Genomic DNA, 16352 nt, shown 5'->3' on the forward strand with positions numbered 1-16352 from the left:
TTAGTCCGTAACGATCTTCTATAAGACGGTCTCTGTCTGTAAATGCCTATGTCCTGTAAAGGTGTCGTTAAGTGATGTCATCACAAATGCTCTAGGCAATGGCAGCCCCCAGTAAAAACATTATGAACGCATAAAATGATAAATACATCACATTCATTAAATACACAAATTAACTTAACAAATGTTACATCCCTTTAATGGTTGATCCTCTCTGTACATCAGCAGCTCCTGGCTGCAGAAAGCATTTGAGGTCCACAGCTAGTAGTGGTAACAGAACAATCTCTGTTGAAAGTGGTTTTAAATGTTAAGCATGGACAGCGGTATTTACTATTGAGTGTCATTGGTGGTGCAGTAACTAGTTCGTAGGTAGCCGATCAGTTGTCATGGGGGTCCCAGGCCTGTATTAGGCCTCCATGGCTGCAATGACCTATCTATTGCTAGAGCCTGTAACAATAGAGTGGCATACCAATGATTGTTCTTGCTCACAAAAGTACTTAAGGAAGACTAAAATGAGTCTGTAGAGGGAAAAAAAAAAAAAATTGAGAATAATAGAGAGAAAAAAACGCAAAAACAAAAATTTGCAGCGTCACTAAGGTTTAATAATTTAAAAAAAAATTATTTATAATTAAGGTCATTAATGCAAAGGTCAACTTTTTATTTACACATAATCCTATTGTGTAGTTTCTTAAAGAATTAAAAAATTAAAATAAACAAACACTACTTACCTCCAACACTCCCATTGTGCCCAGGGTGTCTTACACTGTTCCTAACCTCTTCTGGGGCTCGACACCAAACACTGCAGCTGAGCTAATAGCAGAGCATAGCTGTGTCCCACCTAGGGCAGTAATTGGCTGAGCAGCAATGTGAGGTGTTGGTCCAGGCCTGGGCCTTTTTTCTGGTGTCGAGACCAATATGTCATATTGCGGTATAATAGAATAACTTCTTTAATTCCCTCTTCAGCATAATGGATGTGGACTGCTGCAATATGATCAACACTTTCTCCCCCCCTCCTTCAGCTAATCTCACCATCCAGTTATACGGTGAGTGTGAGGCAGGCAGCATGTCCTTATTGCACAGAAAAAAGGAATTAAATTAGCAACTAGCTGAGTCTCTCCTGAACGGCTGTAACCTGTATATTCAAGTTAGTGCTGGTGACCCGGCTACAGGATTCTCTTTAACAAATACCTTACAGTGGAAGACTACCACCACCTCATATTATACTGAAGTAGGGATTTAATAAAAGGAGATTAATGCAGAAAATAACATTTTGCTTGAGGCCAACAAGGCATCCATGGTTTTCCAAAGGCACCTCTACTCCACTCTGTTAAATGCCTTTACGGCATCAAGTGACAGGATGGAGCGGAAACCCACCTCCTCTAGCCTTGCTAGATTGTCAAAAAGGGATCTAGTTTGCACTAGACCCATTAACTCAAGGACCACCTCAGCCAACCGCATAGTCAACACTTTTTCTATGATATCAGACGATAGGACTTAATTTGTAAAGTGTCTATTTTTAAGGAGGACTGAGATCTTCACTTTCCTCATCAGACTAGGTAGTACATTTTCCTCAGAGGATTCATTAAATACCTTCAACATCATTGGGAATAATCCATCAGCAAATTCCCTACAGACGTAAAATCGGATGCCATTCTAACCAGGGGAGGAGGATTCAGAAAAAGAACCAAAAACATATCAAATCTGCTATAGTGATTGATCTATCAAGCATTCACCTTTTCTGTAAAAACCCTACTATGGTAAAAATCTTCCTCACCATCCCTGGGAGAAGTGTTCCCCTGCCGGCCCCATATAAGTAGTCCCAAGTGAGGAGCAATACTCCCCTAGTTCAGTCTTCTACGGCTGCAATCACGCCCCCTTAACATGATTGACAGCCAGAGCACACCCCGCATTGTTGCTCTGCCCAATCTGCTTAGGGAGCAGAGTAGTGACATGGTTGGTCAATCATGTTGAGAGGGCACGATTCATATTTTTGACCATGGGAAAGGGCACAATCATTACAATAAAATAAATACAGGATGCCTTATGTGTTGAGTTTAAACAAGAGAAGACCTCTTTTCCAGAGTGGAGATTTCTTTGCACATCGAACTAACCCACTTCAGCCAGAAAGTTAGCCAGTGGAGCCTGAACCAGTTTGCATCTGTACACACAATAAAAGTCATCAACAACATAACAAGCAGAGATTTTCCTTACCCCTCAAAAATATAAGTATGTAGAAAATCACCAAACCAGCCATGCTGGAGAATGTTGCAGGCAGCAGAATGTTCTCCAAAGCGTCTCCAGACTGTCACTTCTGTCACATGTGCTCAGTGTGAACCTGCTTTCAACTGTGAAGAGCACAGGGCACCAGTGGTGATTTTGCCAATCTTGGTGTTCTCTGGCAAATGCCAAACGTCCTGCACAGTATTGGGCTGTAAGCACAACTCCCACCTGTAGATGTTGGGCCATCATACCACCCTCATGGAGTCTGTTTCTGGCTGTTTGAGTGGACACATGCACCTTTGTGGCCTGCTGGAGGTCATTGTGCAGGGCTCTGGCAGCACTCCTCCTGCTCCTCCTTGCACAAAAGGCAGAAGTAGCAGTCCTGCTGCTGGGTTGTTGCTCTCCTGCAGCCTCCTCCACGTCTCCTGATGTACTTGCCTGTCTCCTGGTAGCACCTCCATGCTCTGGACACTACACTGACAGACACCGCAAACCTTCTTGCCACAGCTCGAATTGATGTGCTATTCTGGATGAGCTGCACTACCTGAGCCACTTGTGGGGGTTGTAGACTCAGTCTCATGCTACCACTAGAGTGAAAGCACCGCCAGCATTCAAAAGTGACCAAACCATCAGCCAGGAAGCATGGAAACTGAGAAGTGGTCTGAGGTCACCACCTGCAGAACCACTCCTTTATTAGAGGTACCTTGCCAATTGCCTATAATTTCCACCTGTTGTCTGTTCCATTTGCACAACAGCATGTGAAATTGATTGTCAATCAGTGCTGCTTCCTGAGTGGACAGTGTGATTTCACAGAAGCGTGATTGACTTGGAGTTACATTGTGTTGTTTAAAGGGGTACTCCGCCCCTAGACATCTTATGCCCTATCCAAAGGATAGCGTATAAGATGTCTGATCGTGGGGACCCACACGATCTCTGTGCCGCACCCGGCGTTTGTTTAGAATGCTGGGTCGTGATGTCACGTCCCCTTGTGATTTCACGCCCCCGCAATGTAAGTCTATGGGAGGGGGCATGGGGGCAGCCACGCCCCTCCCATAAACTTGCAATGAGGGGGCATGTCGTCACATCACGACCCCGCCGCTCGCTCTAAATGTTCCGAACAAAATGATTCTGTAAATCTCTCAGCCCAGCTTTTGAACATGGAAACGGAATAATTCCTGTGACACCATGATGTACTGTTACGTAAATTTGCAGGGCAAAATCCGTATAGCACCAATGATGTAATCTTATCATGGGACAGGAAGGGGTTAATACTGTCTGACCACCTTTTGCAAAGACATGTATGTGACAAGGTATGGCATATTATACAATGAGAAATTATCAGACTTCAAATTGAATTCAGATCCACTGAGCGCCAACATTTAATGGTGTAATTTAAACATTAGAACCCATTAGATCTTACACCAGACATTAGTGTGGCAAGCGACTCTCCATAAAATACTTGAGTTAAGACCATATGTGCTGGTAACAATATGACATCCACATAAACATTATACACAAATCTTCTCCCAGAATAGTGTCAAATTTGTGGTCCTTTTTCAGGGAGTCAAATCTTCAGATTAAAATTTAATGATTGTTACTAAAAATATTTTATATTCTTAATTAATTGAACAAAAAAAAAAAAAAAAAAGTCTGCTGCCACATCCATAGCAGAGTGTGGCTCACAAGAAGAAAAAAAAACAACACAATTTTTATAAAATTGTTCATAACTAACTTTTTACAACATCCAGTGAGTCTAACATCAGCAAGTAATAATCTCTGGATAAAATAAGTGACTGTTCCCATTCCCAATATAGTTAGTTGATAAAGATAAAGTACTCCAACTATATATTCAAGTCTATCACTTTGTAAAATACCCCCAAAAATAAAAATAATTTATAATAATAATTTTTATTATTTTTATTATTATTATTATTATTATTATTATTTTATTATTATTATTTTTATTATTATTATAATTTATTATTATTTTTATTATTATTATTATTTTTATTTTTATTATTATTTTTATTTTTATTATTATTATTATAATCTGATGCATTTACTAGTAAACATGCCAATAGAGTAAATTTCTCTTTGGGTATATTTATATGATACAGTAAAGAGTGCATCATAAAACTTAATGTTAGTTTTGTATTCTGGGAGGGTGTGGTTACAGGGTGTAATTAAACACCAAAATAAAAGCAAATATTAATAAGGCCTACCTTCTGTGCTTAATCCTGGACTTGATGTAAACTTTGCAACATCTACAATTTTCACAGCAAACTGCTGTCCAGTTTCTCTGTTGATACATCGTCGGACGACACTAAATGGACCCCTACAGAATGAAAAACAAGGGTTAATACTTTTAGTGTACAAAGATCATGAAATCACAATTTGACCTAATAGCGTACAATCATCACGCAATCACATTTGGTATGAGTGTTAGAAAACTCACCTGGCACAAACTCAAAGGCCGGCATTTATCATTGTAGTGTAAGTGAAACTTTTTTTTACATTTTTGTGTGCTGGTAATGTGTAGGAGCACCACATTTATTAAATGGTCGCAGAGCATTTGATACATTTTGTGTAGTTTCACATTTTCTGAAATTTCTCTCTTCACATACACCAAAAAGCTAAGCCAAGTCTGGGCTGGTGTAGTTTTAGAGACTTTTCAGAGGCTTTGCGACTTTTCACAAAAAGGCGCAGCTGATAAAACCCTTTAATATCATGTGTATTGTCAAAATCAGTGGATTGCAACTCAAAATCAGCAGAAATGTGTAAACCAAGAGGCAGAAAAAGGGCGCAAAAAAAAAAACCCTGCTTGCGCTTTTTTTTTTTGCACCTTTTGTAGACAAAAAAAAAATCTAAACACAATGATACATGTCGGGCAAAGTATCTATAGACCTTTATTTACCCAACAGAGGCCAACAGAGCACTGCTTTGCAGTCTATTGGGATGCCATGTGCTGGAATACCTTTAAAGGGGTACTCCGCCCCTAGCCATCTTATCCCCTATCGAAAGGATAGGGGATAAGATGTCAGATCACTGCGGTCCCGCTGCTGGGGAGCCCCAGGATCCCCGCTGCAGCACCCCGCTATTATTACAGCACAGAGCGAGTTCACTCTGTGCGTAATGACGGGCGATACAGGGGACGGAGCAGCGTGACATCATGGCTCCGCCCCTCGTGACATCACAGCCGTCCCCTTAATGCAAGTCTATGGGAGGGGGCCATAAACTTGTATTGAAAGGGGCGGGCCGTGATGTCTCGAGGGGCAGAGCCATGACGTCACGCTGCTCCGTCCCCTGTATCGCCCGTCATTACGTGCAGAGCAAACGCGCTCTGTGCTGTAATGATAGCGCGGTGCCGCAGCGGGGATCCCCAGCAGCGGGACCACAGGGATCTGACATCTTATCCCCTATCCTTTGGACAGGAGATAAGATGTCTAGGGGCGGCGTACCCTTTTAACTGTATAGGAAAGGAGATCAGATTGTGCTTTTCTTATGCTGTGGACCATATGTTACACTACCATGACTACAGAGCTGTATATGAAGAAACACACTAACCCCTAAAGGACCAAGCACTTCAGTTTTTGCACTTTCGTTTTTTCCTCCTTACATTTTAAAAATCATAACCCTTTCAATTTTGCACCTAAAAATCCATATGATTGCTGTTGTTACAAAGTAGAATTTGTGGTGCAAAAAAAAGCAGTCATTTTACCCAAAAATATACAGCGAAACGGAAAAGAAAAATCATTGTGCGACAAAATTGAAGAAAAAACACCATTTTGTAAACTTTGGGGGCTTCCATTTCTACGCAGTGCATTTTTCAGTAAAAATAACACCTTATCTTTATTCTGTAGGTCCATACGATTAAAATGATACCCTACTTATATAGGTTTGATATTGTCGTACTTCTGGAAATAAAAAATCATAACTACATGCACGAAAATGAATGCGTTTAAAATTGTCATATTCTGACCCCTATAACTTTTTTTTTTCCATGAAGGGAGTGGTATGAGTGCTCATTTTATGCGCCATGATCTGAAGTTTTTATTACCATTTTTATTTTGATCAGACTTTTTGATTGCTTTTATTAATTTTCTTATGGTATAAAAAGGTGATCTAAAATACGCTATTTTGGACTTTGAAATTTTTTAGCGCGTACGCCATTCACAGTGCGGTTTAATTAACTATATATTTTTTTTATTCCACGTTTGATTTTACACACTTTTTTTAAAATGGGAAAAGGGGGGGGGGATTCTGGTTTTTATTAAGGAAGGGGTTAAATCACAATTTTTTTTTTAATGCTGTGTTATAGCCCCCTCTAGGGGCTGTAACACTGCATATACTTATTGCAGGCACTGTTCAATGCATTCCCATAGGAATGCATTGATCAGTTCTTTCTGCCCTTGATTGCTCAAGCCTGCATTTCAGGCTTGGAGAAGTCTAAAACCGATCGGACAGCCAGGAAGGAGGTAAGACACCTCCTGCTGTCCCCTCAGCTGTTCGGGACGTCACTGTTTCACTGCGGCGCTCCCAAACCACTCCGCTGAGCTAACCAGCAGTGTATTCTCCAATTTTAGATGCCGCGATTAACTTTGATCGCGGTATCTAATGGTTTAATACCGGACATCAGCCCGATCGGCCATGTCAGGTATTAGCCGCGGGTCCTGGTTGCCGATAGCAACCGGGACCCCGCAGATAACAAGGGCGCTCAGCTTCTGAGAGCGCTTCACAGATCAGGAGCCAACCGTGGTCATTGAAGGGTTAAAGATAAGGCTCCGATAAAATGAGAACGTTTCAGAAACACATGATCTGAATTATATCTGAATATTTTTTTGCTGCCTTCATGTGTTCATTTTGTTGTGATTTAAAGAAAATCAAACTAAAAAAAATAAATAAAAAAAAATAAAAAGTCTTTCGGCAGATAAAAATGTATCTATCTTTTGGTCACCAAGTTGAGTTTTTAATGTGTACAAGCAGGCAGCTGTCAGGGGTCAAGGGGCGTGAATGCTCATGAATATCCAGAGCGTTAGCAGATCCCTCAGCAGACTAGTGTGTCCAGGAGATAACCCGATGCAGACTAAATAAAAACTGCTGCATGTATCCAGAGCAGTGTAAGTGCTGGCATACTGATTCTTATGTCCTTTGGTGCATACGCAGGTACTGCCATACTTGCATTTGCCTCTCTACCTGGTTGATGTTGCGGTAATGTCATGGCTGTTATTCTCTTTCAAAAAAATCTGAGTAAGTAACAAAAACAAATAAATAAAAAAAAATAGCTGCATGGGTCTCTGATACTAGTTTATTCTGCCCTAAAAACAGCACAGAATAAAATCAGATCATCTTACAGGCCGGCTTCATATTGTCAGGGTTAACTCCTTTATGAATTATGGTCAACAAAAATATGAAATTATGACCGTTATGAATTGCCAAAAATACACACACAATGCTATTCACCATATCTGGACCTGACTATTTTCCCAGATATGAGTTCTTTGAAGTAGTGGTAGAAGTAAGTTTTGCAATATAATAAAATAAGAACGCAGTTATTATAAAAATAATATGAACATTTGTTGGTTACATATAACAGATATAAATAAATGATGTATTAGTATGTTATTTAATAATATTGGCCCAGATTTATCAAACTTTGCGAGAGAAAAACTGGAGGAGTGATTTTCACAAAGCAACCAATCACAGCTCAGCTTTCACTTTACCAGAGCTCGTTATCTGAGCTGTGATTGGTTGCTGTGGAAAAATCACTCCAGTTTTTCTCTCACAAAGTTTGATAAGTCTGAGCCATTAAGCTTAGTCACAGAAGTAGGTTAGTTCAGATATCAGTAAATTACTTTGCATAGAGATAATCACATTACATGATATCTAATGGGCATTTTACATGTATAAAAATTGGAGTAAACCCCGTCCAGTTCTAACCACAACTATCTCTGGTAAGATACGGTACTAAATATATATTATAGTACGCTACTAATTAAGAAGACTTAAGTTTCCTCGTGGAAATTATCATGTCATGAGGAGGAGCAGAGAAATCCCTTTAGACTAGGCTAATATGCAATACAGTGGGGATCCAAAGTTTAGGCACCCTAGGTAAAAATTTGTATTAATGTGCATAAAGAAGCCAAGAAAAGATTGAAAAATCTCCAAAAGGCATCAAATTACAGATTAGACATTCTTATATGTCAACAAAAGTTAAATTTTATTTACATCATTTACACTTTCAAAATAACAGAAAATAAAAAAATGGCGTCTGCAAAAGTTTGGGCACCCTGGAGAATTTATAGCATGCACTGCCCCCTTTGCAAAGCCGAGACCTGCCAGTGTCATGGATTGTTCTCAATCATCATCTGGGAAGACCAGGTGATGTTAATCTCAAAGGTTTTAAATGCCCAGACTCATCTGACCTTGCCCCAACAATCAGCACCATGGGTTCTTCTGAGGCTTCATTCATATCACGATTTCTCCAATTTCTCCATCCGACCTGAGTACCCGATTTTTATAACTTAAAATTGTATGAAATCGTATATAAAGTCGGATCCATTGACCTCCATTAACCCCTTCCCGACCTATGACATACCTGTACGTCATGGGTGGCAAGGTGTTCCCGACCCATGACATACAGGTACGTCATGGACATTACTGCCGCTACTCGCGGCATCCCGCAGCGCCCGGAAAGATGGTGGCTATCACTGATAGCCAGCCATCTTACCGTGCGACCACGGGGCATTTCGTCCCCCACCCCCCCCCCCCAGCGATCGCTGCTATCAGCTGGTCAAATCTGACTAGCTGATAGCAGCGTTTCGCTATCAGAATACTTAGCAGCGCGGTGTGCGAGTCCCGATCACGGGGATCGGGACACACACCGCTCTGCTAAGTGTCCCTGACCCGTCCCCCGGCGTCACTTACCCGTCGGAGCGGTGTCCCGAGCGGTCCCGGCGGCCTCCGTGCGGTCCCGGCGTCCTCCATGCGGTCCCGGCTGCGCTGCGTCCCGGCGGTGAGTTTCCAGCAGCAGGGCGGCATCTTCATTGGCAGCAGTGAGATCGCCGTAAAGCGATCTCACTGCTGCCTCTGAGAGTTTCAAAACTGCAACTCCCAGCATGCCCAGACAGCCTTTGGCTTTCTGGGCATGCTGGGAGTTGTAGTTTTGCAACATCTGGAGGTCCACAGTTTGGAGATCACTGTATAATGGTCTCCAATCTGTGCTCTTCCAGACGTTGCAAAACTACAAATCTCAGCATGCTCAGTCTGTCCAGGCATGCTGGGAGTTGTAATTCTCTAACATCTGGAAGAGCACAGATTGGAGACCATTATACAGTGGTCTCCAAACTGTGGACCTCCAGATGTTGCAAAACTACAACTCCCAGCATGCCCAGACTGCCCAAGCATGCTGGAAGTTGTAGTTCGGCAACATCTGATCCTTCAGATATTGCCGAACTACAACTTCCAGCATGCCTGGGCAGTCTGGGCATGCTGGGAGTTGTAGTTTTGCAACAACTGGAGGCACACTAGTTGGGAAACATTGTCCGTTTCCTACCTCAGTGCCTCCAGCTGTTGCAATTGTTGCAAAACTATAACTCCCAGCATGCACTGACAGACCATGCATGCTGGGAGTTGTAGTTTTGCAACAGCTGGAGGCACACTGGTTTGGAAACACTAAGTTTGGTTGCAAAACACTTGAAAGTTTATTACTTAACTTAGTGTTTCCAAACCAGTGTTCCTCCAGCTGTTGCAAAACTACAACTCCCAGCATGCACGGACAGCCAAAGGGCATGCTCGGAGTTTGCAACAGCTGGATGTTTGCCCTCTCCCCCCAATGTGAATGTACAGGGTACACTCACATGGGCGGAGGTTTACAGTGAGTGCTGCAAGTTTGAGATGGCGCAAATTTTGCGCTGCAGCTCAAACTTCCAGCGGCAAACTTGCTGTGAACCACTGCCCATGTGACTGTACCCTAAAAACACTACACTACACTAACACTAACCTAAAATAAAAAGTAAAAAACACTACATATACACATACCCCTACACAGCCCCGCCCCCCTCCCCCCAAAAAATGAAAAACGTGTGGTACGCTACTGTTTCCAAAACGGAGCCTCCAGCCATTGCAAAATAATAACTCCCAGTATTGCCGGACAGCCATTGACTGTCCAGGCATGCTGGGAGTTTTGCAACAGCTGGAGGCACCCTGTTTGGGAATCATTGGCATAGAATACCCCTATGTCCACCCCTATGCAAATCCCTAATTCAGGCCTCAAATGCGCATGGCGCTCTCTCACTTTGGAGCCCTGTCGTATTTCAGGGCAACAGTTTTGGGACACATATGGGGTATCTCCGTACTCGGGAGAAATTGCCTTACAAATTTTGGGGGGCTTTTTCTTCTTTAACCCCTTATGAAAAGGTGAAGTTGGGGTCTACACCAGCATGTTAGTGTAAAAATATAAATTTTTTTACACTGACATGCTGGTGTTGCCCTATACTTTTCATTTTCACAAGAGGTAAAAGGGAAAAAAGACCCTCTAAATTTGTAACGCAATTTCTCCTGAGTACGGAGATACCCCATATGTGGGCGCAAAGTGCTCTGGGGACGCACAACAAGGCCCCGAAGGGAGAGTGCACCATGTATATTTGAGGCGATTTGCACAGGGGTGGCTGATTGTTACAGCAGTTCTGACAAACGCAAAACAATAAAGATCCACATGTGACCCCATTTTGGAAACTATACCCCTCATGGAATTTAATAAGGGGTGCAGTGAGCATTTACACCCCACTGGTGTATGACAGATTTTTGGAACAGTGGTCTGTGAAAATGAAAAATAAAATTTTTGATTTGCACAGTCCACTGTTTCAAAAATCTGTCAAACGCCAGTGGGGTGTAAATGCTCACTGCACCCCTTATTAAATTCCATGAGGGGTATAGTTTCCAAAATGGGGTCACATGTGGGGGGGGTCCACTGTTCTGGCACCATAGGGGCTTCCTAAATGGGACATGCCCCTCAAAAACCCTTTCAGAAAAACTCACTCTCCAAAATCCCATTGTCGCTCCTTCCCTTCTGAGCCCTCTACTGCGCCCTCCGAACACTTTACATACGCATATGAGGTATTTCCTTACTCAAGAGAAATTGGGTTACCAATTTTAGGGTGATTTCTCTCCTTTTACCCCTTGTAAAAATTCAAAAATTGGGTCTACAAGAAAATGCGAGTGTAAAAAATGAAGATTTAGAATTTTCTCCTTCACTTTGCTGCTATTCCTGTGAAACACCTAAAGGGTTAAAACACTTACTGAATGTCATTTTGAATACTTTGGGGGGTGCAGTTTTTATAATGGGGTCATTTATGGGGTATTTCTAATATGAAGATCCTTAAAATCCACTTCCAACCTGAACTGGGCCCTGAAAAATTTCGATTTTGAAAATCTTGAGAAAAATTGGAAAATTGCTGCGGAACTTTGAAGCCTCTGGTGTCTTCCAAAAGTAAAAACTTGTCAATTTTTTAATGCAAACACAAAGTAGACATATTGTATATGTGAATCAATATGTAATTTATTTGGAATATCCATTTTCCTTTCAAGCAGAGACTTTCAAAGTTAGAAAAATGCTACATTTTCAAAATTTTCATGAAATTTTTAGATTTTTTACCAAGAAAGGATGCAAATATCAGTGAAATTTTACCGATAACATAAAGTAGAATATGTCACGAAAAAACAATCTCGGAACCAGAATGATAAGTAAAAGCATTCCAGAGATATTAATGTTTAAAGTGACAGTGGTCAGATTTTCAAAAAATGCCCAGGTCATGAAGGTGAAAATGGGCTGGGTCATGAAGGGGTTAAAAAAATCGGATCCATTACACACATCCGATTTGATCCGCATCCGATTTCACACGATTTTTGTTCAGGTCTGAAATCGTGGTCAACCCAGATTTCAGACCCGAACAAAACATGTGAAATCGGATGCGGATCAAATCGGATGTGTGTAATAGATCCGATTTTTTAATGGAGGACAATGGATCCGACTTTATATACGATTTCATACGATTTTAAGTTATAAAAATCGTTTACTCAGGTCGGATGGAGAAATCGTGATGTGAATGCAGCCTAAGCAGTTGTCTAGAAATCTGAAACTGAAAATAGTTGACGCTCACAAAGCTGGAGAAGGCTATAAGAAGATAGCAAAACGTTTTCAGATGTCAATATCCTCTGTTCGGAATGTACATAGTGCACTCTCACTCCTGAGCCTTGTTGTGTGCCCGCAGATCACTTTACGCCCACATATGGGGTATTTCTGTACTCAGGAGAAATTGTGTTACAAATTTTGGGGTCTTTTTTCCCCCTTTTAACGCTTGTGAAAATGAAAAGTATGGGGCAACACCAGCATGTTCGTGTTGGTGAAGACCCCAACTTTACCTTTTCATAAGGGGTAAAAGGAGAAATAGCCCCCCAAAAAATTTGTAACGCAATTTCTCCTGAGTACAGAAATACCCCATACGTGGCCCTAAACTGTTTTCTTGAAATACGGCAGGGCTCCAAAGTGAGAGAGCGCCATGCGTATTTGAGGCCTAAATTGGGGATTTGAATCAACCACAAAAAAAACCCTACTGCAGTGTTTCGCAAACAGGGTGTCTCCAGCTGTAGCAAAACTTCCAGCATGCCTTGACAGTCAGTGGCTGTCCTGCAATACTGCGAGTTGTTGTTTTTCAACAGCTGGAGGCACTGTTTTGGAAACCGTGCCATACAAGACGTTTTATTTATTTATTTTTTTATGGGGGGGGGCTGTGTAGGGGGTATATGTATAAGTAGTGTTTTACTTTTTATTTAGTGTAGTGTTTTCAGGGTACATTCACACAAGCTTGCAGCAGAAAACTCGCTGTAAACCCACCTACCCTGTACATTCACATGGGGGGGGGGGGGCAAACCTTCAGCTGTTGCAAAACTACAGCTCCCAGCATGCACTGACAGACCATACATGCTGGGTGTTTGAGTTAAATAACAAATTCTGTGTTTTGCAACCAATATGCCTCCAGCTGTTGCAAAACTAGAACTCCCAGCATGTACAGTCTCTCATTGCATGCTGGAAGTTGTATTTTTCCAACAGCTGGAGGCACACTGGTTGCAAAACACTGAGTAAGGCTGGGTTCACACTACGTTTTCTCCCATACGGGAGCGCATACGGCAGGGGGGAGCTAAAAGCTCGCGCTCCCGTATGTGACCGTATGTGCTCCCGTATGCCATTCATTTCAATGAGCCGACCGGAGTGAAACGTTCGGTCCGGTCGGCTCATTTTTGCGCCGTATGCGCTTTTACAACCGGACCTAAAACCGTGGTTGACCACAGTTTTAGGTCCGGTTGTAAAAGCGCATACGGCGCAAAAATGAGCCGACCGGACCGAACGTTTCACTCCGGTCGGCTCATTGAAATGAATGGCATACGGGAGCGCATACGGTCACATACGGGAGCGCAAGCTTTTAGCTCCCCCCTGCCGTATGCGCTCCCGTATGGGACAAAACGTAGTGTGAACCCAGCCTTAGGTAGCAAACAGTTTCCCAACCAGTATGCAAAACTGCAACAATCAGTATGCATTGACCGTCGAAGGACATGCTGAGAGTTGTAGTTTTGCAACAGCTGGAGGCACACTTCTACAGCTCCCAGCATGCCCTTTGGTAGTCTGTGCATGCTGGGAGTTGTAGTTATGCAACAGCTGGATGCACACTTTCATAGAAAAAATATCCCTCCAGCTGTTGCATAACTACAACCCCCAGCATGCACAGACTACCAAAGGGCATGCTGGGAGTTGTAGTTGGAACTCCAGCTGTTGCATAACTACAACTCCCAGTATGCCCTTTGGCTTTGAGTGGTTGCTAAGCAACAGCAGGAGGTGAACAGGCCTCACCTCCTGCTGTATCCTGATGCCGGGACAGCCCCCGCTGCTACCACTGATTCTGCTGCTCCTGTCGCCGCCACCGCACCAGAGGGGACCCCCGCCGGACCAGGGCAAGGTAGGAGACCCCCGCTGGCGCTGATCTCCACTCCGAGATCAGCAGTCTCCACTCCGACATCAGCAGTCACCCCAGTCCAGTCCCCACCCGGCAAGCGGTGGGGACCAGAATTCCCACGGGCGTACCCATACACCCTCAGTCCTTAAGGACTTTGAAACAGGGGTGTATGGATACGCCCGGCGTCCTTAATGGGTTAAAGGACATCTATACTGCATGCATTTTACATGTTCCTGTGCCCGGGCTGCAAAAATCAAAATAAACTTTAACTCACCTTCCTACATTCCCCTGTTATCGGCCTCACGGTCCTCCGCTGCAATCCTCTTGCTGCTTCCTGGGGACGGTAACGTCACAGAGCTGTCAGCGTATCACCGGTCGCAGCGATGTCCCGCCTCGGCTGGTGATAGGCTGAGCGCACTGTTACGTAAGGAGCTCTGGCCGGCTCCTTACATCACAGTGTGCTCAGCCTATCACCGGCCAAGGCGGGACATCGCTGCGACCGGTGATACGCTGACAGCTCTGTGACGTTACCGTCCCCAGGAAGCAGCAAGAGGATCGCAGCGGAGGACCATGAGGCTGATACCAGAGCTACGGGGGAACATAGGAAAGGGAGTTAAAGTTTGTTTATTTTTGCAGCCCGGGGATAGGAACATGTAAAATGCATGCAGTATAGATTTCCTTTAATCAAATAAGAAACCTGTGTATCTTACCACTGAGCGCACTTCAGGAGAAAAGAAAGATGGCTGCCTGGGATCCATGGGAATGCCTGTAGTCATACCCGGTTATCAAAGAATGGACTTATGGAATCTAGCTCTCTCCCTGGTTCTTCATGGCCCTGCCCCTTCTGGTAGCCTCTAGGAACTTCTGTGATGGGGTTCCTCTTGTTCCCCCCTTCCCGTTCTCCTTACACCTGCTTTTAGCTTGTTTTCTGACTTACAGATCCGCCCAAACAAACATATCCGCCAATGATGACTGGTGTGTGTGTGTGTATGGAGATCAGGGCTAGTCACATGTCTAGTCTCATGACATCACAGCTAATCATTTATTATAATTTTGTTATAGATGCAAAAGATTATTGTGGCTACCTTATCACCTGTATAAATATAATCCAAGACAAGACAACGTCATTGATACTTCTCAGGCATCTCAAATAGATTGCCAGAGATATAGACAAATACAACCCATTGTTAAACGAACGTGCACACACCTGTATCTAGGTGTACAGCGCAGACCCCCCCCCCCCTTTGGAGTCAAAATGACAATGAGTTTCACTCTCCAGGATTTTCCTTGGAGACTTGTCAAACAGCATGGGTATTGTCTTGAGTAATTAATTTTGATTACTTCACACATTCCACACTGTTTCTCAAATATACTGTTTTTTCTCAAACTTCCTGACATGGTGAAAATTCCTTAAATTGAATCATTTTGATTTATTTATCTTTCATATCATGACATCTGATTATATTGGTACCAAAAAGCCCGACAATATGAAGATATACACGCAATACATTGCGTGTACAGGTAGGAACATATTTGTAAAGGGGTGCTGACAGACCTGCATATAGAGTAACAGGCTTCTTTTGATTTTAATAGCCTGAATATAGCCAACTAACAATGTTTGAGTAATTTCCTGAACATACACTTGTATTGACCAACCTGCAATGCCATGTTTCTGAGTTCATGTCAATGCAGGTATACGTTCAGAAAAATACTCCTGCACAGTCACTAGTTGTCTGTGCTCAGGCTAGTAAATTGCTGCTACACAAATATTTACACCGGCATCCCATTGATGTTTGTCGACATACACATGCAAGTATTGCACAACCAAATTGTAAGCCAGCCTACGCCATGTTCACATGACGGAAATTCTGAGTGGAACTCGGCTGCAGAGTCGTCCCATTGATTTCAACACTGTGAACATAGCGGAATTTCTGCAGCAGAGGTTTCATGCTGAAGAAGCCAAATTCACGCATCCGCAGAAACATTGAACCTGTTTATTGTTTCTGTGGATTTCCTTCAGAAATGCATTGGACTCTATGGAGACAGCGAATTTCCAAGTGGTCCTAGTGCCACCGAATCAAGCAAATGTGCAGAATATCTGCCTGTATTTTCCCAGCAGAGGATTAATCA

The 16352-nt window shown here is 42.9% G+C and overlaps 1 protein-coding gene across 10 annotated transcripts in view; it reads right to left on the reverse strand.

The window, feature by feature from the left end:
• CASK (calcium/calmodulin dependent serine protein kinase) overlaps nt 1-16352 on the reverse strand; it is a 349672-nt gene that overhangs the window by 291426 nt on the left and 41894 nt on the right. For all 10 annotated transcript variants that reach the window (XM_056558155.1, XM_056558150.1, XM_056558151.1 and 7 more), the window contains exon 2: nt 4440-4552. In XM_056558155.1, coding sequence (XP_056414130.1) covers nt 4440-4552 — 113 coding nt within the window. The remainder of the gene's footprint in view (nt 1-4439; nt 4553-16352) is intronic.

This window comes from Hyla sarda, chromosome 2 (genome assembly GCF_029499605.1).
Source record: "Hyla sarda isolate aHylSar1 chromosome 2, aHylSar1.hap1, whole genome shotgun sequence".
NCBI classification, from domain to species: domain Eukaryota; kingdom Metazoa; phylum Chordata; class Amphibia; order Anura; family Hylidae; genus Hyla; species Hyla sarda.